The sequence below is a fragment of the Catharus ustulatus genome, chromosome 8, assembly GCF_009819885.2.
Source record: "Catharus ustulatus isolate bCatUst1 chromosome 8, bCatUst1.pri.v2, whole genome shotgun sequence".
Lineage (NCBI taxonomy): Eukaryota > Metazoa > Chordata > Aves > Passeriformes > Turdidae > Catharus > Catharus ustulatus.
Window position 1 is genome coordinate 34,735,796 of NC_046228.1, and position 20,851 is coordinate 34,756,646.

Here is a 20,851-nt window from a genome sequence, read left to right on the forward strand (position 1 = left end):
CCCCGCGCCCGCCCCACCCCCCGCGCGTGCGCAGCACCCCTGCTCCGCCTGCCCCCCACCGCCCCAGAGCCCTCAGGGAGCGCAGCGCCCCTCACACACAGACAAGGCGGGTTTAGTGAGAATACAGCTGGTTTAATAATTCAAATAGCAGCTTAGGATGTTTCCCCCCGCGCTCGTTATACATGTTTGCACAATCTGAGGCTGGTTAAGTACAATCAAGTTTTTGTAAATCATCGTTCCCAGGTTTATGACATGCAAGTGACCATGAAAATATTTGGCTTTTTTTTAAACTTTATTCTTTTAAGTTTCTGAACAGGCACTTACATGAGGGAGTTGGATTTGCTCTCAGCCGAAGATATCCGCGTTAGGAGTATCCTAGCATAAAGTACACAGAGTCTTTGCTTTATCAAAGTGCCGCAGTAATAAAACAGTTCTTACAGAAATGTAATTTGATTATTTACTTACTCATAAAGTAAGGTTACCAATGACACTTGCACCGGAGTTGAGAAGCCCTGGTTGAGAGGCCAAGTGAACTCCAAGTGCAAGCTGCCCTCCTCACAGCAGGCTTCGATTTGTGCCCAAGCCACAGGCCTGAAAACAGACCCCTCGCTCTGTGGTGAACAGATGAACACTAACTCCTCTAAGCTACTTCTTCAAACACTAAATGCCTACGAGATGATGATAAAGACAAACAATCTGCTCTGCCAGACAAGCTTCTAAGTTTTAAGGCTTGCCTTAAAAGATACCTTTGCAGAAGACCCACAAAAAGCTTGTTTGCCCTCTGACGCACCCCAAAGAATGTCCTTGAGGGACATTTCACCTCTCCCCTCAGGACAGTTACAGACACTGACTGTGAAGACAGTGGAATCATGAAGCCAGGAGGAAACACAGTTTCACATATTTGCAAAATAACCAATGTTACCAGCGTTGACTTTGTCAATAAGATAACTATGTTCCAATACTTTACCCGCTCACCACCTGAAGGTGAACTTATAACTACCCTACAGTCGCTAATTACTGGGTAACGAGCCCCCAAAAGTTAGGAGCAGCTCATGTGAAAGGCTTAGAGAAGTTTGACAGAGAACTGGGGAAGAGAGGGCAAGAGATGCTTCCCAATATTCTTTGTTACTGACAGATGCAAAGCCTCTTAGAACCGCTGGTGAGGTGTCTGAAGGCTCCAATCATAGTGCATGTACGTGCAGCTTCAGTTATACCCTGTCTAACGTAGTAATTAGGAGATTTTAGGAGAAACGCACCATAAACCTTGATTTTTAGTGTGATTTAGTCAATTGTGTCTTAATGCAGTTTCAGAACAAAACACAGCAAATAAGCAACATTGGAAACGAACATGCAATAAACAACATGAGAGATGGGAAATGCTTTAGTCTACACTGTAGAGGTGAGCAGCAAAAAATCAAATATACCAGCCTACCATGCATGGAAATCACTACATTTAAGCTTTTGCATACCCAAGTGCATATAACATTATCAAATAAAAGTAAATGTGCAGTATAAAATAGTAGCTTAAGAAAGTTCCAGTGTTTGAGAAAGCACTTTATTTTAAATGTATATACATACTTGAATGTTTAACTGAAGAACGCTTTAGTAGTATGGTAAACGCAGCACTGCAAGATGAAGGAAGACAGTTGTAATGGGAATTCTGGCCTTCTTTCCTTACAGGCTGCTGCCATCTTTAACCTGCTGAAGCACTGCAAAGTTTTTCACCTTAGACCAGTTCACATTTCGGGTTGCTCAGCAGATGCTTGTGACTCTGGAGATTCAAATCGCTGGTGGAAGTTTGTCCGTTGTTTCCTCAGCTTCTCAGGAGCTTTTCTCCATAAAATTATTTCCTATTTGAGGAAGAAAACACTCTTGAAGCCAACAGTTACCATTAGAGCAACAGCATCAATTACCTGAAGTTCCTGATGAACTAAAAATTTCAGGAAAATAAAAAAGATAACCAAACACAACAGCCCACCAAAAAATGCATCCACACTACTTATCAGTGCAGTTCATACAAAAGTAACAGAAAAACACCACCATTAAGTTTACATATTTAAATATTGCTTGAATACTTGCACTCTTGAGCAGTCACCCCTTCCTTAATTATCCTACCCTCAATTTTAATAGAATTAAAGAGTTGAAGAAATTTTTCTTACTCCTTTTCTCAAAATCCAAAGCCTACCATAGCCACTGTATGCTCCAACCACCTCTTGTTTTCCATGTTTAATTATACTTTGTCTACTTTGTAGTAGGAAGATTCTGATCTAATCCACAGAGCTTCTTCCATGATCCTTTTGGCTACACATTTCCTCAGCATCACCTCATCTTATTTCACATTTTCAGTCAAACACCTTAGTCTTTATTAAGGCTTTGCAGTTTTGAACTTGGGCTAATGCAAGAGGGGAGATTTCTCTGCAGAAGCTTAAGGAAACAAACAAATGCACCAGTGGCTCATTTGACCCACCCAGTGTTTTGTCTGGGTACTCCCAATGCAAATTCTATGGTACAGAGCACCGTGTCCTTGCTGGAATAACATCCAGCACCCCCTGTGGCTCCTTTTCTGCAAGATAACATCAGCTACCAGCAGAAATGCTTGCACCACACATGAAGCACCTGCTGAATGTTCAAAGCAGCATGCAATTCTGCAACAGGACTACTATAGACCATACCTGCTGTTTGAAGTATCGTCTGTCCTCTTCATCCACAAGCACCAGATTTAAGAAGTACCTCACTGAAAATTTTTTGTTCACATCCCTCATTGTTGGAGTTGGGTCGTAGCCTGCTAAGAACAGTCTTATAGGAATCGATTCACCTGCAAAAAACCAAAAAGCTTCAATTAGTCCCTTACAACTGGAATAATTAATACAGTTTCAGAAGACATACAAAATAAAAGCAGTTTCCCAAGCGCTGTCTGTGCCTGCTCCTTGGTTAAAAAAAAAGTGCACAAGACAAAAAAACACCCACCAAAAAATCAGAAACATAACACCGAGCACAGAAGCAAGTATTAAATGAAAAGTGAGAAGCCTTTCTCAGTGCAAGCATGGGAGCCAGGAAAGGCAGAAGAATCAGTATTTTGAACTCTCTAGAGCTGGTCTACATCATGGAGTCAGGTTTGATGGAAGAATCAGTCATAGAATTCCCAATGGCAAATAAGGGTAAAAGTTCCTAGGATCCCAAGAAAATGCCCAAAGTCCATAAAAATGTCTTCTCCAAATAGAAAATGCATCAGCAATCTAAGGAGAAGTGTGGTTTCTCCAGTTAAAAAAAACTTGTGTAAGTCCTCTCTTCTGCCTCAGATCTTTTAAATAGGAATTTAACACTAAATGCTCACCCATTAAAACAATCACAGTTATTTACCTTTAACTGGTGCACCATCCATTATTTCATATTTTGCAATGGTTTCAGTCTCTGTTGTGGTACTGGGTCCTGGTGAAACAAGTTTTCACTGTGAGAATGTTTCTGCTTCAAAGCCGATTGATATTTCTGTCACATCGAGTTTTTAGGATGACAGAAAATGATACATTTCTAGAACAGGACTCATTCATGTTCATGTTTACCAAACCCCCTCAACCAGTTAGTCCCTGTAGAGGCAAGGGGATCTTCAGGATGCATTTTACACCTCTTCCTTTATTTATTATCCGTTAAGGCTGATTAGGCTACTGTGTATTTATGCCCCAGTTCCATTTACAACAGTTCACATTTGTGAAGAGTCACAACCCCAGAACAATTAAACAGACTGACAGTGTTGACTACAAAGTATTATTGCCAAAGCACAAAATGCAAATGGTAGCCAAACACCAGTGAGAAAGAAGCTGGTGGAGCACTGGCTTAGCCAGAGCTACAACTACTGACTTCACCCTCCAGGTCTGGCCAACACAAACTGCCATTTCATTTGGACTTTGTTCCTCTTACCAATTCCAGTAATCTCCTTTTTGATCAGCTGCAACTCCATGTGCTGAATTTTTATTCTCACTAAGAGGAAATAAATTTTTCCAACAATCACATCCTTTAAGTGATACCTTTAAAAGAACAAAATGGGGGGGTTTGTGAAAGAATAAACAAAATTACAAGTTTTACATCTTCTTGAACACGAGTCACATAAGCAGTTATGTTATCTGCCTGGAAACTACTTGGAACTTACTTCCCCACTGAACTAAACACCTCAGCCAGACCACAGCAACTACATCATCTGCATCACTCCATCAGTATCAGTAAAGGAAGTGCTATTAGCCATACTGAAAAGGTGTAAATGCAAAAATTTAATCTTAAATATTTGCTAGCAACCTTCCTGTTAGTACTGAAGACAGAACAACCAACTGTATCTTAAAAAGGCCTTTGTGTAATTAGTACTTTACATTTTGAGTCTCCAGAAGGTCAAGTTGGTCACCATATATTGCATACTGTACCCTTTTATACCAAGTTATTTACTTGAATGCATTTTGCTCTGACACTTACTTGGACTTATTGTATTCAAACTCTATATGGAGACAGTCTTCAATGCCTACTTCCATCTTGATGGAGTTGTTCACATCTGGGTACGTAGCGAGCTGGTGAACAATCAGATCATATTCCTTCACCAAGTCTGACAGCCGTCGCACGATTGTCACTTTTAGAAAATACCTAGCAAGAAAGCCACTGAATTAGCCAGAATTACTCAGCTTTAACAAGCATGAGCCCTCATGTTCTGAAGTACAGATATCCTTTGAAAGACCAGGGAACAATCTCATAAGACTAAGTAGAAAAGAGTAAGACACCAAAACACAAGACAAAACACTCACATGTGGGAACGTTTTCTTCAGTTATGGAGTTGGTTTTTTTTAAAGGAGACACATGGACTATCTTCACTAAGTTGAACTGAAGGAATTTTATTTATTACAAACAGCACTGAGCAATTCCAAATTAAGTAGAAAAGACCATATTATGTTACAATCTCCAACTTCAACCAAGGCACATTAGCTACTGGATTTCACATCTTCTATTTAATAACTAAAAGGAGGAGGAGGGGGCAGCATAATTGCTAAATTATTAATTTTCTGTAGGGGAGGAGAGGAGAAAGAAAGGTTTAACAGTTACAAACCTCAGTCTGACATTGGAACCAATGTAGGATTCATATGGCTTTTCAACCTGCATGAATTCAAAGTCATAGTTTCTGCTTTGGGTCAGTTCTCCAGGTAAGGCCAGCTCTTTCACTAAGTTTACAAATTCATGGGTATTGCTTTTGTCATTGAAGAGTTCTAAAGTTAGAAAGTTAAAGGAAAATAAGTTTCAGTGTTTATTTTTAGCAAACAAAATTCTCTCTAATTTGGCAAGAGCAGGTGGGAGAGTATAACAGAAGCAATTAACTTAAAATGCACATATTTCACGAAATGTTTTATTCAGGTTCTCAAATTACTTTTAGTTCTAGCATCCCTAAAGAACTAACTGGAATGAAGAGAACACATTGAGAGCTCCACTAGCATGGCATTGTTTTTTAATGACAGTTTAGCTAGCTTTAATAAGTACTTCTTGCTTTGCATGCTCTGTAATTAGCATTGCCTGGTTTTGGCTTCCAGCATTTATTGCTGCAGGAACAGAATGTAAGCAACATTAGGACTGCCTTATTTAGGACAGGCCAGTGATCTTAATCTGGTCTGCAGATTAACAACATCTAGCAAATAATTCATTATTACTACTAGTCTACAGTCAAATGGCTCATTATGACCCCTAGTCTAAGTCAGTCATTTGGAAACAAAGGCAGTTTCACAGCCACAGCATCTCCTGCCCCCAGAGCAGTGTCAGTTATTCATTCCTGGATCTGTGTCATGCAATTCTCACCACAAATTACCCTAAAAATCAAAACCTAAACACTTCAGCATCTAAAAGTAAGCTTCTTTACCATTCAAAACTAACATCAGCATTTGTAGTTGGTGTTACACAGACTGAAGTTTTTCAGAAAAGAAGAAGTGAACATAAAAGACCAACTCCACAGTTTATAACTGCCAATAGGGTAGAAACTGACACTAACTAGTAACTCCTATTTTCTAGTAAGATCACAAATTATCTAAAAATTTACTTAGTTTGCTGGGACAAGCCTTTATCTAATACATGTTTTATCTAATGCTGCATATCAAATATTTTTGTGCCAATCAATAAGAAAAGCTGAAGAGTTGGTTTAAAATACATCTTTGATATGGAGTTAGTCTGCAACTCCATATTAGTTAGTTAGTGCAGAGAGATCACACTGCTGGAATGCTTTCTGCATTTCCATACCAAAACTTGGAAGGATGCAAGAAAACACGGACAAGTACAAAAAGCAGTCATTTAAACCACTTCTGCATAATTCTGTAGACTTTTAAATGTCGCATAACAGAAAGTCCCAGAAATGCATGAATTTCAAGAAGCACTACATCAAATTAAATTTATCTACAGAATAAAATGCATAAATCAAGAGTAGATGAAAAACAATCTGTACAGCTATTAGAAGACAACAGACTAAATGAAGCTAACATGCCTGAGCTCTTTGTTCCCTCTGTCTATATGCCTCACTTCTATCACAGTGCTGTTTATTCTCAAAGTTTAATTTTACAGCCCTACTGATCAAAACCTCAAAGCATAAAGCAGCAAGTGCCTGTCTCAGTCACATCTGCTACACAATACTTCAGACACAGACTACTGGAGCCTACTGACTGATGAGAAATAGGGAACTTGTGAAATCCCATTTAAAGTCAATTGTAGGAGGCTGAAACTTGAGTAATTGCTTCCAAGGGAGACAAAAATGCAAAGAGCTTCCTGAAAGGCAAGGAATTTTAGCATCAGCCTAAAGGTGCAGAGAGATTACCTGGACTGGTAAGAAGTTGGATATAATAAAGATTCCTCATAGTTCTAAGCAGGCTTTGGTAGTTATAAGAAATTTACATTTCTAATAGGTTTCATAAAACCAACTGCCATAGAATTTTTTCAAGTATTTTGCTATACACTGCCTCTTAATTTCTTTTCTATGCCTCTTCTCTTTCAGAGAAGATGACAAGTTTAGTTTTTCTATACCTCTAGTGGTTATTAACAGAACTTTTAGGTAGTCTGAGACAGACTGAATACTCACCAACCTGGTTCTCCCTCACACATACATATCTTTCTCCCAAAGACTTTCTGAGTAGCACAAATTAGTACATCACTTGCTTTAAAGTAAGGAAACACAACTTTCCTCTGGCCCTTATCATCCACTGATCTGAACAGGTTGCATTGTTTGATCTGAACTGCTCATAATCACAAGTGCCAAGTTCCATAAATCACAAGCACCTAAAAGCCCCTTTATAACTTAAACTCACCAATTTGTCCTACAAATTCAATTCTAATTCCTTGGTGCTCTAGTCTCTTCCCATGTTTAAGGGAGACGTTCACCTACCAAGGTAAAAAAGAAAAACAACAACAAAACAAACACAAGTTAATTTTTTTCAACATTTTCACTCTAGCATGATCTCAGTAAAAAGGAAAATATATTAGTATATGCCTATGAAAAGCAAGATCTCTTCTTGACAGCCTTACCTGAGCTTGAAGGTAGCCAAATCAAACAGCTGACCATGAAATTAAGCATTTCCAAGGCACCATAAAAACATTCGAGAAAAATCTAATCACCCACGAGACTGAATTTTACAACTAAAATTGCAACTTTCAAGTCCCAAAATTAAGTATCCAAGCCAGAGCTCAGGCAGAGCCAGTCATGATGCTTCAAAGCATCTTCTGACAGTCACATCTGGAAGTTCAAAAACAAACTGCCATGAGACTGATTCCTTTCAAGCCAAGTGAGCTTCAGTCCCTTCGCTGGCAGACACCTAAACACTAGTGTTGGCTAAGTCAATGAAGAATAAAGATAATGAAACCTACTATGAAGACTTTCATTTGTGCCTCTGATTCTCAAAAACAGACAAGAAAGGATTCCACAAGGTTACTATCTATTGAAACATGTAAATATTAAGCATTCAGAATGTTTTGTTCTAAGGCAGCGATGACCAGAGAAATTCTGTACTTCAAAATCCAGCACACTGACAATTGTCTGAGCAGGAAGTAAACCACTGGAACAATCCATCTTTGTGGTGAAAAGAAGGACAGGGTGGAGGGAAGCTGTCCAAAAAAATTCTGGTCTCCCAGACCCCCTCATGCCACTGTGCTTGTGTTAACCAAAACTCATCAGGCACCTCTCAGGCGTCGCAGACACAAGCCAGCAGTGCTCCAGCCAGCGATCATAAGCTTCTCCCTCAGCTTCCTGGGTTTGAGGCTCATCCTGTGGCCCTTCACACCCCTGGAGGGATCTTTCTAGAGAAGCAGGATCTTTGTATGGAAAGGTATCACCAGAGCAGGAAGATATAGTGATACAGGTCAGTCAAGATCAAAGCAGGCATTCCAAAGTCAATCTCGGAACCCAACAACACTCAAGTCTTTTGAAGGAAAAGTGAATCATTACAGAAATACTCAGAGAGTGAGAACAGCTCCAGTAAAACAGAGTGATGGCAAGGAGTTCCTTGGTGCAATAGTGAATGAAGAGAAATCCCTCCAGCAATCTCAATTCCACTGTCTTTTTTTCCAGTAAGAAAAACTCTTGTTGACTCAGCAGTCAGCTGAACTTCATATGTTGCTCCTCTGTTGCAATCCAGAAACCACTTCAGGGCATGGAACGAAAGGCTTATCTTCAGGGTGATGCAAATTTTTAACTGCACCAGCCAAAAATTACTGTTACCTGCATTGGATTGTGGATTTTAGAGTCCACAGGGAAGGGGAAGGAATCAGTTTTCTCATCAGAAGCAACAGTGGGATTGCAGATCATTGCACAAAAAGCTTATTCATAAATATGAGGTGACTTTTCAAAAACCTTGAGTTCCATCAGCTGCCTGAATGACTGTGGTTAAAAAAGTCATACATAGCAAGCCAGTTTCCTCTTTGAATAAAAACACAAGCTGAAAATTCAGCTCTTATAGAAGTTTTTCATTTACCTTCAAATATGCAATTGTATGCCAGAATCAGAACAGTAATTAACAGTCACTTTTAAATAAAAATTTACCTTTCCTGAAACAGATTCTCCATCGTAGAAGAGAAAATGCTTTTCTACTTTACCATCTTCTGTTTTAATTTCTGCTGGTTTTCGTGTTTCAGCATCATTAAGTACAACATCAATCTCACAAACAGGAACGAAAAGGTTTCCTAGAAAACTCTGGAATAACAAGAATTGGAAAAATTACTACACAATGGACACTCCATTTTAAATGTGGTGTTTACTTGCAGCTGTACACTATACACTTGGGAGGAAAGCATTTGTGCTTCCAGGAAGTTACGAAGCCATTATGTACCAGAGACCCAAGAAATAGTGATGCCAAAGGACAGCTGCTCATCTAGCAAATAACTGAAATCAGATCAGTAACAAGCAGTGACAGCTCTTCCAAAATATCATGTTTTTAAAAAGCACACAGTGCAATTACCATTACTACTAATAAAAATGGAAAAAAAAAGCCACCCAAACACTAGAGCAAAGTAGAATGGAAAGAAACAATAACAGGGGATATGATGCAAAGCCCAAAGCATCCCTCTGGCTGGGGAAGGGGAATAGGGATTTCATTTGCTGCCTCTGCCTACACAGCACAGCTGTCTCAGCAGACAGCACCAGCAGCTTTGAGAGTCTGCAGTTCTTCACACAGCCCACCTCAGCTGCACAAGGCTGCCACCAGAGTGGGTGTCACAGGTTTACCTGTAACCCTGCTTCAGGCACAGTGTTTGTCTTCACCCTTCCTCAGCATTCTCTATGCTCGAACTTTTGACCAGCACCAAACACAAGAACCCAAGAGACCATCCTTTGATCTCACACAAACACTTCTTACAAGAAGCTGCAAAACAAGTTAGTGGCTCCATGGGAAACTCAACAAGATTAGTACAAAAGCCAACATTTTCCTCCAAAGATTTAGGCACTAATCTGCTTTGATGTACTAAAGCAGGCGACACTTCACTAATTCAGTGTGATTTTTGTGTTTTTTTGAGAAATTAAACCATGTTCTCCATGAGAAGATCTGCTTCAACCAGATGAATTTCATACACATGAAACAGTCTGTCCTGGTTTCGGCTGGAGTTAATGTCTAGATGTAAGTTCTTCTAGAGTTCATTTCTTCTCAGTAGCTGATACAGCGCTGTTGTTTGGACTCAGTCTGAGAATAACATTGATAACACACTGATGTTTTAGTTGTTGCTGAGCTGGGTTCATTCTAAGTCAAGGACTTGTTTTGTGCTTCGCGCTGTGCCAGCAAGGAGGCACACCAAAAAGCTGGGAGAGAGCATGGCCAGGACAGGTGACCCAAAGCAGCCAAAGGGATATTCCACACCTTGGAATGTCCTGCCCAGCGTATAAACTGGGAGAGTTACCCAGAAGGGGCTGACATCAGTCAGGAGCTGGTGAGCGACTAGATTGTGCATCCCTTATTTATGTTACTTTTCTATTATTGTTGTTGCTATTTATCATCATTATTACATTTTACTTTGCTTCAATTATTAAACTTATCTCAACCTGCAAGTTTTACTTTTGCTTCTCCTCCTCCCCATCCCACCAGGTTGGGGAGATAAGCGAGCAGCTGTGGGGTTAAACAACACAATCATTGCCGCTTCACCAATTTAACATTAAAAAAAAAGAGTAAGAACTCTTTCTAAGACATTCTGGGGTCCTGAAGTTTGAAATGAAGCATAAAAAACAAAGAGCCTAGGGGAAGATTTGATCTGAATGCTACTGCTTAGCAGTAGGAACACGAAGAGAGGACACTGGAGCTCTAGAAAAGTGATGTACACAAGAATAAACTGACTTTATATGTGCTCAGCAATCAGCCCCTCTTCAATCCACAAAGATGTACATGAGTCTAACTCAAATCCTGTTTCAGCTACTACACATTCTGAGGGGAAAGCAGCAGAAGATGACCAACAAGGCCATCAGATACAAATGTCTTCCAAGTCTCTGCAAGCACAGAGTTGTATGGACTGCTGAAAAAATATTTTTGCACATTAGAACCATTACTGATTCTTGGTTTCTGGGAAAGGGCAAAAGAAAAAGAAGAATGTTTCAAAAAAAAATCCAGAATTGTAGACTATTTTAAACACAAGATACTTCTGAGCATGGTCACATTTTTTTCCTTAAAACTGTACTTGTTTTCCAGATTAGTCTTATACTCCCCTCTAACTAAACAAGGAAACACATTACCTTTAAGCAAACTATACAGGATGCTGTCACAGTACCTTCTGAATTACAAGCTGACCACTTAAATGGTCAACTAGACCAAACACTGTTAACACATCACTTCTCAGGAGACTGCATGTAAATATTTCAACTGCACTCCTTCCAGATTAGTTGTGATCTCCTCCAGAGAGAACAAGAGCACGTGAAATAAAGAAGTCAACAGCTGGCATCTCCTCCAGCTGCTATCGAAGACACTGCTGCAGGGAAACTACGCAAAACAAGAAGTATTTTAGATAGCTATCACAGAGCTTATTATCGTGTTACAGTTTAAGAGAATGCAGACAGAGAACTGGGGTTTCCAGAAACTGGCCAAATGCCAGGCTACGCTCTTGGTTTTGTACTAAAGACAGACGCTGGAGATTCTGCTACATCAGGACCAAAATCAAGCTGTGATCAGCCCTGAAGCTGCACTGAAGGACTTGTGAAAATGCCAGCGGCTGGCAGAGGGTACAGAAACCCCAGCTGCACACGGAGCCCTGAGCAGCTCCTGCACGCGCAACAGAGTTAAGGAACCCGAACACCCCAGAACCACAAAGCCATCGATCCAGAGTGACTCTTTTCTTTTTTAACCTCTTCATCAGAGCACGCCGAGCACTCTGCCCAGCCCGCCCGGGCACAGGGCGGCCGCCGTTTCCTGGAGGGTGTGCTCCTCAGGGATCGCAGCCCCAGCTGCCAGCGCTGCCTCACGGCACTGCCGGAAGATCCAGCCATAACCCCCAGGCCGTGCGCGGGGCACACGGAACCCGAGTTGCACGACCAAACCCCGCCCTACCGAGGCATGCGGGCACTTTTAATCCGCAAATAAAATTAATAACTCCTAAATCCTTGGGTTTGGAAAAAGGAGGGAGAGAGGCGGCACCGCCCTGCCCAGGCCGCCGCCGCCTCAGGCGATGGCGGATCAGCGCTGCCCCCCCCGCCCCGCACTCACCGTGGTACGCGCCCCTCCGCGCCCCCCTGCACACCCCTCACAGCCACCACCACCCCGCCCCTCCCACCCCGCACTCACCATGGTACGCGCCCCCTCCGCGGCCCGACACCGGCCCCGCGCGCACCAGCACCAGCCGCCCCCGGCCGCGCGCCCCTGGTCATGTGACCTCACGGGGGGCCCAGGCCACGCCCACCCCGCGCCGGGACCACGCCCCCTCGCACGTGACCGGCCCCTCGTGCCCACCGCGGGATGGCGCCACCTGGCGGCCGGGAGGCGGCAGTGCTGTGGGGTCCCCTCAGGAAATAAGCGCAGTAATAAACCTGGGCTTTTGGCAGGACTTAGTGCTCTTTTTCGGTGTACGCTGGAAAAGTGCAGGTGGCTTCCAGCGCACAAAGGGTTGAAATTTGTCCCCTCAGAGCACGATGACTTTCCCACAGAGCTGGCTGCGCACCCAACACTGTTGCTCCCCCCATTGGGACGGCTGCTGCACGCACACACACATAAAAAGGCAGTTCAGACTGAGCAACAGCGCTTTTAGTGAGCGAAAGCAGGAAAGATCTTAAGGCAAAGTTTTTATTGATGCTGGCTTAGAACCGCTTCATGGCTGTCGGGTCAGGCTCTGGGGAAGAGGCGAGGGAGCGGCACATGAGGACGGCATCTCCAGCCCTAGAGCAGCAGATCCTCCTCCGACAGCTTTTCCTTCAGCTCGGTGCCTCGCAGGCTCTCCAGGAAGACAGGCAGCTTCGCCTCGGAGAAGCTGTCATTGTCACCAAGCCCCGAGCCAGAGGCTGGCTCTGCTTCCACTACGGCATTGGAGCCAGAGCCGGGATCCTCATCCGAGAGAGGGAATATGTCACCCAGCTCCTGGTATCTCTTCATCCTGAAATGTGGAGCGGCAATTTTCTCTCTTAGACCAGCACATCAAAGCCTCACGTTACCGTGGGCGAGCCACGCTGTGACAGGACTGTCAAGGCAGGAATAACACAATTTGGGGTGCTGGCATTAATGGCAAGCCAAACGAACTTACAGGGACGGGTCTGCCATGGGAGGAAGGATCCTGTTGGCCCCACCGGTGGGCATGTAAAACCAGGGCCCCTTCTCCTCGATGCAGTTGGCGGACCAGGCGTCGGGCCGGCACCTCACCCTCTTGTACCTCGCCCTCTGCATCGGAGCACCTGGGGGAATCAGCCACACATTGTCCACCAGAACATTATTCACCGGGTCCTGGGGACTTCATGAGCACCTAATAAGGCTTAAAGGAGCGGATCAAAGCAATTCGTCTGGCCCTGATTGCTCAACCTCCGGAAAAGTAAAGTTACCCTGAGGACTTTTTTTAAAATGGCTGCTGACATCCTAAGTGACGTTTTGGTGATTAGAGACATCAAGCACGACTCACACACAGCACCAGGAAGTCCATGGAAAATCCCAGGGAATCCCCTCACACACAGCACCAGGAAGTCCATGGAAAACCACTGCAGTCATAGCAAGGCTCATCCCCAGCTCACAGTATGGCACCTTGAGGGTGGAGCTATGTGAAAATAATGTGAAAACCTCTGGGGACGAGGCACCCAGAGAGATCAGGCTCGTGTGCTCTCCTTCCTCTGCTGGCTCCAGCTCTGCCCCTTCAAGTTCAATGAGCTGGGTGTTGGTGGGGAGGTGAGAAACTCGAGGTGTGCCACAAGAGCAGGTGTGGGGTTTATGGAGGCTCTGGGAGCACTTGCCAGAGGAGAGGACAGTTCAGGTGTCTCCTAGACACAACAAGGTTTTGTAAACTCAGATTTTCAGTTCTGGTGCTCCCCAGGTGCCTGATTGAGCCTGTCACTGAAAACGTGGGTCTTCAAAAAATACCAAAACAACATAAAAAGGATCACATAATAAAGGTAAGAGCACTGACATTTCATCCTTCCTCTTGGTCTCACATAATTAATTCGTTCTGAAACCTCCTGGTGCATTCTCAACCTGTTGGCATTTTATCTATTTTTTTCCTCAGTTTCTTGGGAATATCTTCCTGTAATTACACTTCTCTATTGCCCTATATATTTCCATAATGTACTAGATGACTTTCAGCTACCTCCTACACTCTTCTGTAAAAGACAAAAGATCTCACGGGTGTAATTTCCTGCTGCTTCTACAGTATATTCCTTTTTCATACTTATTTTCTTCTCCTCGCCTATTATTAAGAAGGTTTTTAATAATAACAGTGGCAACAAAATAAACAGCTGCAGCTGAAAAATTTGCAAATAGGCAACACAGAACAAGCAGGCCATCATCCCTCAAAGATCAGCCTCAGAGTGGTAATGCATAATGAGAGCCTGTCACTATCACAGCTTTGGTTTGTGGACAAATTACACTCTACGGGCTTGAAGAGCAGTTTTTCTCTCACAAGAAACAAATCCACAGGGCACAGCATCATGAATCAACATTTCCCTTTTGTCATTTTAGCGGCACGTGTTGCAATATTTTACAGAATAAACCGTTTAGTTTCCTCATACTTACAACTAGTTTCCTTTCCTGCTGCCCCCAGAAAGTAGACCGTAGGAGTTGTGACATGAGAACTGTTACATACAATATCTGTAACTCTATAACTGAGTAACAGCAGTAACCAGACCACTATGAACGCGACATTTAGAAAAATGCATATTGAGATATGTAGACTGAAAACATTCACACATGCAACAACATATTTTATGAAAAATTAAAATTATCAATAATTAAAATGTTCCAATTGCAAAAAACACATTTTCTTGCCATTCCCTCTCCAGAAAAGGAAATGTTATCACAACAGACTTTCTGAGTAGAGCTCCTTACCCCCAAAAGAAAGCCAGTTTGTAAAATTCGGAGGCTGCTTGCTTGGCCTCCACTGCCTAGCCCAGAAAGAGGATTACTGAGAGAACAACCACCCTGATTTACCTTGTGCTGTGTATCCCACAAAGAGGATTAAACAAATAGCCAGGAAAATCCTCCCATTGCATCTGATAAGGAGCTGCATTTTGGCTGGCATCCCTCTGCTCGCAGCCGGCCTTCACCACAGCTTCACTCTTCAGAAATAAGACGGGGCGAGGAGATCGACTTTTAGAAAAAGTTTCCAAAACCTCAAACCCAACCCATAACCTGCGTCACCACTTCCTGATTGACGGGAGTGAGACATGAACAGAAAAGCCCAGCACTGTGGCTTTCCTGCCTTCATCAATCCAAATTAAAAGTTTCTCTGCCTTCATCTCCCGTTTTGCCTGAGGAGGAAAGCAAAGCCAGGACCCACGAGCTGGACTGAAGGTGGTGCTGCAGGCAGCTTGTGGTCAAGGCAGGCATCCCACCCAGCCTCTGCCCAGTGCTGAGAGGCCTCCAGGGTGAACAAGCAGTGCTTAATGTTCCCTGACTGTCAGTCAACTGCATTTTTGCATTGGCACTGGCACTACTTTTCCCTGCCTCAAGCCCACATCAGCCCACCATGGGTTAGAAGCCAGCTACTCACAGTCACTACATGTTTCACTGACTAGGGAATAATCTTTTTCCACAGAAGTAATTATCTCTGGAATCTCATGCCAGGCTTGAGTGGTTTTTTGATTTGGTTTTGGGTTTTTTTTTTTTTGAAAGCAGAATCATAGATATTCGCAGTAGAAGTGAAAAAAAATTTACTGAGTTAGATAATATATCCTGGTAGAACATATCAAGTCCTTTCTGGAAGGGCATAGGCAATTTGCTTGGCCAGATCATCGTTGTGCAGTGCAAATGCCCCAGGGAATGTGGCTAAGGGTTTGGATCACATGTGGCCCCACAAGGAATACATCCGAAAAGCCATGAAAGCTCTTATATAGACAGATAAATAGAAGCTGCCTTTCAGCTGGCTCATACCTTTGGCTGTGATTAAACCAGGCTTGAGTTCACTTAGGAAGAAATGACAAACAACAAGGTTATCAAAGCAGTGGAGGAGGTTTTTCTCAGTTGTATGAAGTGCTGCTGGATTTACTGAGGTACTGACGTGCTGCAGCACCTTGGTCTGGTCCTGGGGGCTGATAGAGTGCAAGTTGTCTGTGGTAAATCTATTTTTATGTGGTGGAAAGTCCATAGAGGCCCCCAGTGGGGATCTGGACTGAGCAGTGACTTTCCCCACGGCATGGTGTTTCACCAAAACCCCATGAAGCAGCAGAAGAGACTCCAGCAGCTCCCTCCCCTCTCCAGGCTGGGATTTAGCACTGAGGGATTGAGTTTCCTGTTCAAGCTTTATGAGCCTCTGCAGATGGGGTTTTTTCTCTGGCGTGGGAAAAATAGGAGACTCAAACAAAGCAGGTGTGAAGTGGTTATTCTTTACCACCCTCATTTCCACTTTGTATTTTTAGCATCAACGCTTTTTTCTTTTCTTTTGTTTGAGGCAGTGCTCAGCATCAATAGGAACCTGGGCAAACGTGTGAGGGAGATGATCAGCCTGCACTTGCTGAAGGCTATGGAAACTGTCCCTGCAACAGCACCTCTCACTTTCCACCGATCACAGGTACACTCTGACCCGTTCCACACCCCTCCACTGTGCACAAACAACCCCTGTGGGAGAAAACAAAACTCCAGTGGCTATTTTTGCCCTTCCCATCAGCCCATTTTCCACCATGGCACTGGAAATGGGATGCAGCAGAGCAATGCCCACGGTCATGGGCAGCTGGGGATTCTGCAGGAACCAACAGACCTACTGTGGGTAGGGGAGCTGCAAATTCCTTCTATCTGGCAAAGGATCTCACAGAGCTGAGTATCTGTCTTGTACCATCAGTGATGAGAGAACTTGTAGCACTGGCAGTTTTACCACACAGCTTTGTTATTTTTTTTCTGTGTCTGCAGCACACCCCAGGAAATGAGATCTTTTACAATTGGTAATGTGGGAAGTCCAAGCAAATATTGCACCCCTATCTCAGGAACATCTGTGTAACAGGGCCCTGAAGGCTGCAGGGAGGGTCAGCCTGTGCCCATCTCCTGCCCTGCTGCGCTCTGCCAGTGCCCACACCCCTCTGCGCTTGGCAAGTAAAGAGTTTTCCACCTTCCTACAAACGTGGAAGTGATTGGAGGCCTGCACATGAAAGAGTCAGGGGTGTGCAGGTGTTAAAAATAAAGCATGCCCTTTATGGAGTGTCATGGGATGCCCAAGGAACTGTGTGAAGACCACTCAAGACATACAGTGAAAATAATCAGCTCTAATTTTAAAAAAATCTCGTATTGGGCTAGAGGCCACAAACTGCTGAAAGTTACAAACCTTTTTTTAAACAGAGGACAGCACATGAGCTGAACTGTATTGGAATACTAACCTTGAAATGTGCCGTGGCATGACTATCAGAGTTTAAGAGAAACAGGATTTTAAGTTAAATATTTTAAATCCGCAGAGGAGAGCGCAGACATCGTACCAAGGTCAGCTACCTCAAATTTGCCTTCCATAAACTGTGAGGAAAATTCACAGGATAATGTTCTTCCTGCATAGATCCTGTGTATGTAAACTGAAAGATTAAATATTCCAACAGAACAGGCCTACAAAAAGAGGCAAATAAATGAGGAGCAGGTATTTGAGAACAATTTGCTCCTGTAGCCTTGCTTACAACTCCTACACTGAAGTGCTGCCATTATTTTCAAATCACGTGCAAAGGAGATTTCTTAACCTGTAAAGCTCTTGCTTTGCATTTTTGTAAGGCATTAATTTTGGGAGCAGGTGGAGGGAGAAGGCTGCCTTGACACTATGCACCCAGACCCTTGAGCAGACACCCAGAACCTTCCATTATGTGCCTGAAAAATCTGGGAGTAGTCTTTAACTGCAATAAACACTTCAAAATCTGAAGTGTTGAACTGCTCCTAGTTGTAAACTTTCAGGACTGTTGTATCTCCCAGCTGCCCTCAGGAGTAATCACTGATTTAGTAACATCAGAAGATGGGGACCACACTGCAGGAGTGCCTGGCACGAGGACAGAATGTAGGGCTAAAGAAAAACCCAGCAGTAACCCAGAGGGGCATCACAGGCGTGTTTCAGCCAACTCTTTGGACATCAGCCCCTTCTCTGCTCCAGCCAGGTAAATGCTGATGGGAGCAGATTGGTCAGAGGAGTGGTCTGGCACAGCAGTGTCAGGTCACTCCCTCTGCTGCTTTTCCTCAGCAGGCAGCACAGGTTTATTTTGCAGTCTGTATTCCTGACAGGCAGCCAGATGGACAGAGGGACTCCCATGGGTGCAGGGGCACCCACAGTCCCTGTGCTTATCAGTGAGGCTCACAGGCAAGGCACTATCTGTCCAGGCAGGGTCCTGATAAAGAAACTTCCCATTGACAGCTGCTCAGAAATCAGATAAACCCTAACTGCCATGGGGGTTGCTCTGCTCTCAGGATCAGTTTTTCCCCTGCCTTAGGTGATGGGAGCTCAGCCCTGGCTTCCATGGGAATCCAAGCTGACCCCTGCAGCCCTCAAACACTCATCCCCATGGAGCAGCAAAGCCAGCAGCCAGCTGGAGGGGTCCTGAAGCGCTGGGCCCTGCCTGTGATGCTCAGCTCTTTATTTGCTCTGCTGAGAAGGTAAAGTACATATTTTGAACAGGTCACTGCTCTGGGGAGCAGCCCATACAGAAAAAGCTACATCTGTTACAAGCAGAGCTAGAAACAAGAGTGAAGAGAGAATGGTGGCAACAGGAAAAAAATAGGGGACAAACAGAGCACAGGGGAGAGTGAATGGCAGCTGGGTTCAACACAAGGAACATTTGTTTTGCCCATCCTGCCCTTTGGGAAGGCAGAGCAATTTTCTTCCCTGACACTCACTGCTGAAATGGGATGAGATTTATGAGACCTGGACATCCAACGGGCCCTGAGCGCATTGGTCCATCTCAGGGAGTACCTGTGAGCTGCCCTGTTAAATGCCCAAAATCACCTTTAATGCCCTTCAGAGGTGAGCTCCCCTCCAGGTAGGCAGTCTAGCTAAATTTAAGGATGCCTTTTGCCACCAGCTCATCTTCAACCAACCAGCCTTTGGGAACTGAAAGCAAAAATCCCTCCCGCTTCAAAACAGCAAAGAGCTGGCAACCCAGAGAGAGAGGTTTGGGCCCAGCTGGGGAGATTTCTAAATACAGCCCTGAGTAAGAATAAATTCTTAACTCTGGGTCACATCTGAGCTCAGCACTTGGCCCGTGTGCACCCCTGCACCCAGGGCATCACAGCCCAGGCATCACATGGCATCTCAGCCTCTCGTGCCACCACCTCTCCCTTCTGAGGGCAGTATCAGGGCCTGGTCCATGCAGATAAGATTTGGATCTTGTAAGGAAGCACCTGACATTTATCATAGAAATCAGGCACTCAATGACATCTAGATCTCACAGAAGAACAACCCCTCCTTTCTTCCCATGGTGAAGGGGAACAAGTGCAGGGGGAGATCTTTGCTGGAAAGCCACAGCTGCGTCAAGATCGGGCACAACTGCTGACAGACAGGAAGCTGCCAACGACCTTTCCCCATCAGCAGTCTCCCCTCTCTCCCAGAAACCTTAACCAAGCAACAGGCCTGTCCTTCAGGTGGAAAAAGCAGCTTTCCTTGCTGCTGGGAGTGCTGCTTCCACATGCTGAAGCAGAGTTTTTGGAGCAGGAGGTTTTGGCTGGAAATTTCAGGACTAGGGTTTAAAAGCTTGTGAAGACATTACACAGCAGCCAGTCTCTGGTTACTGATTAGGGAGGCAATTTTAGCATCTGACTGTCTTTTAAAACTCCATCCAGAGCAGCACCAGCCCTGCAGTGCAAGCAGGACCTGCACCAGGATCTGGAGCAGGGGGTAATGCAGGATTTGTTGGGAAAATGCTCCTAAACCCAGAAGGAATTAACAAGGGAGAGAAGGACGGTGGGACAAAGATGTTTTCAAAGCAAAGCCTGGTGCCATGTTCCTCCAGTGCTTCTCAGGGAACCAATTTTCATTGTGAGCCAGTTGGTATTGCTGCATATGTTAGTGGCTCAAGCTCAGCTACCCAGGAGTTAGACACAGCTATTTTCCCATCAGATGGTTTCTCCAGCACAGGACAACCTCCCACAACTGAGCTACTCACAGCAGCTTTTAGATGCTTTTTGTCAGCCCTGGGCTTTTACCCATAGATCCACCCCAAGCAGCTCACCTTGCCTCCACTCCCTGGACAAGTACAAATTTACTTCTATGTACAAGCACTATTGGTGACATGGACAAACTTCACCCCATGTGTGGGGAGAAAGGACATCAGTAAATTTGGGAAGATGAAGAGGAACAGGAAGCAGTGATTCTCCTGTGGAAGTCTCCCCATGAATCAGGCCTGCTTCTCCCATCCTGTGTGTAAAGTGGAGCAGAGCTGGTGTTTGGGCTCCAGTTAACCAGCCTGGAGTTCTAGTTTTGTGATCTTCATTGAATTGTTTGGGAAAGAGGTGAATTAAAAGAAAACAGGATTTTCTTTTTTTTTTTTTTTCTATCAACTAAAGGAGCTGGGCATTTCTTAGCTAGTTCTAAGCACATTTGATTTAGTAGAAGCATCCTTTTGTTTCAAAATGTGACAGAAAAGTGAGGAAAAGCAGGAAAATCAGACCTGCCACAGGAGCTTCTCCCCAGCAGGACTGGCACTCCCCAGGCCTCCAAGCTCTTTTTGAAGGATCTGCTCCATGCTGTATGTGTGGATGCTGCTGCAGCATGAAGCAACAGACTCCAAACCGCTGTTCCTTAGGTTCAGAAACTG

The 20,851-nt window shown here is 44.1% G+C and overlaps 2 protein-coding genes across 2 annotated transcripts; both read right to left on the bottom strand.

The window, feature by feature from the left end:
* Window positions 1–111: 111 nt before the first annotated feature.
* Window positions 112–12,322, bottom strand: VPS26A (VPS26, retromer complex component A). Its single transcript, XM_033066390.1, has 9 exons — window positions 12,246–12,322; window positions 9,035–9,184; window positions 7,308–7,380; window positions 5,081–5,237; window positions 4,459–4,623; window positions 3,916–4,022; window positions 3,361–3,429; window positions 2,673–2,815; window positions 112–1,850 (listed from the first exon to the last, which is right to left on the bottom strand). Exons 1-9 carry the CDS (start codon window positions 12,246–12,248, stop codon window positions 1,737–1,739), a joined length of 981 nt encoding a protein of 326 aa, XP_032922281.1. The 5' UTR covers window positions 12,249–12,322; the 3' UTR covers window positions 112–1,736.
* A 398-nt stretch (window positions 12,323–12,720) lies between these two features.
* SRGN (serglycin) lies at window positions 12,721–15,409 on the bottom strand. Its single transcript, XM_033066381.1, has 3 exons — window positions 15,078–15,409; window positions 13,195–13,342; window positions 12,721–13,047 (listed from the first exon to the last, which is right to left on the bottom strand). Exons 1-3 carry the CDS (start codon window positions 15,166–15,168, stop codon window positions 12,834–12,836), a joined length of 453 nt encoding a protein of 150 aa, XP_032922272.1. The 5' UTR covers window positions 15,169–15,409; the 3' UTR covers window positions 12,721–12,833.
* Window positions 15,410–20,851: the final 5,442 nt, after the last annotated feature.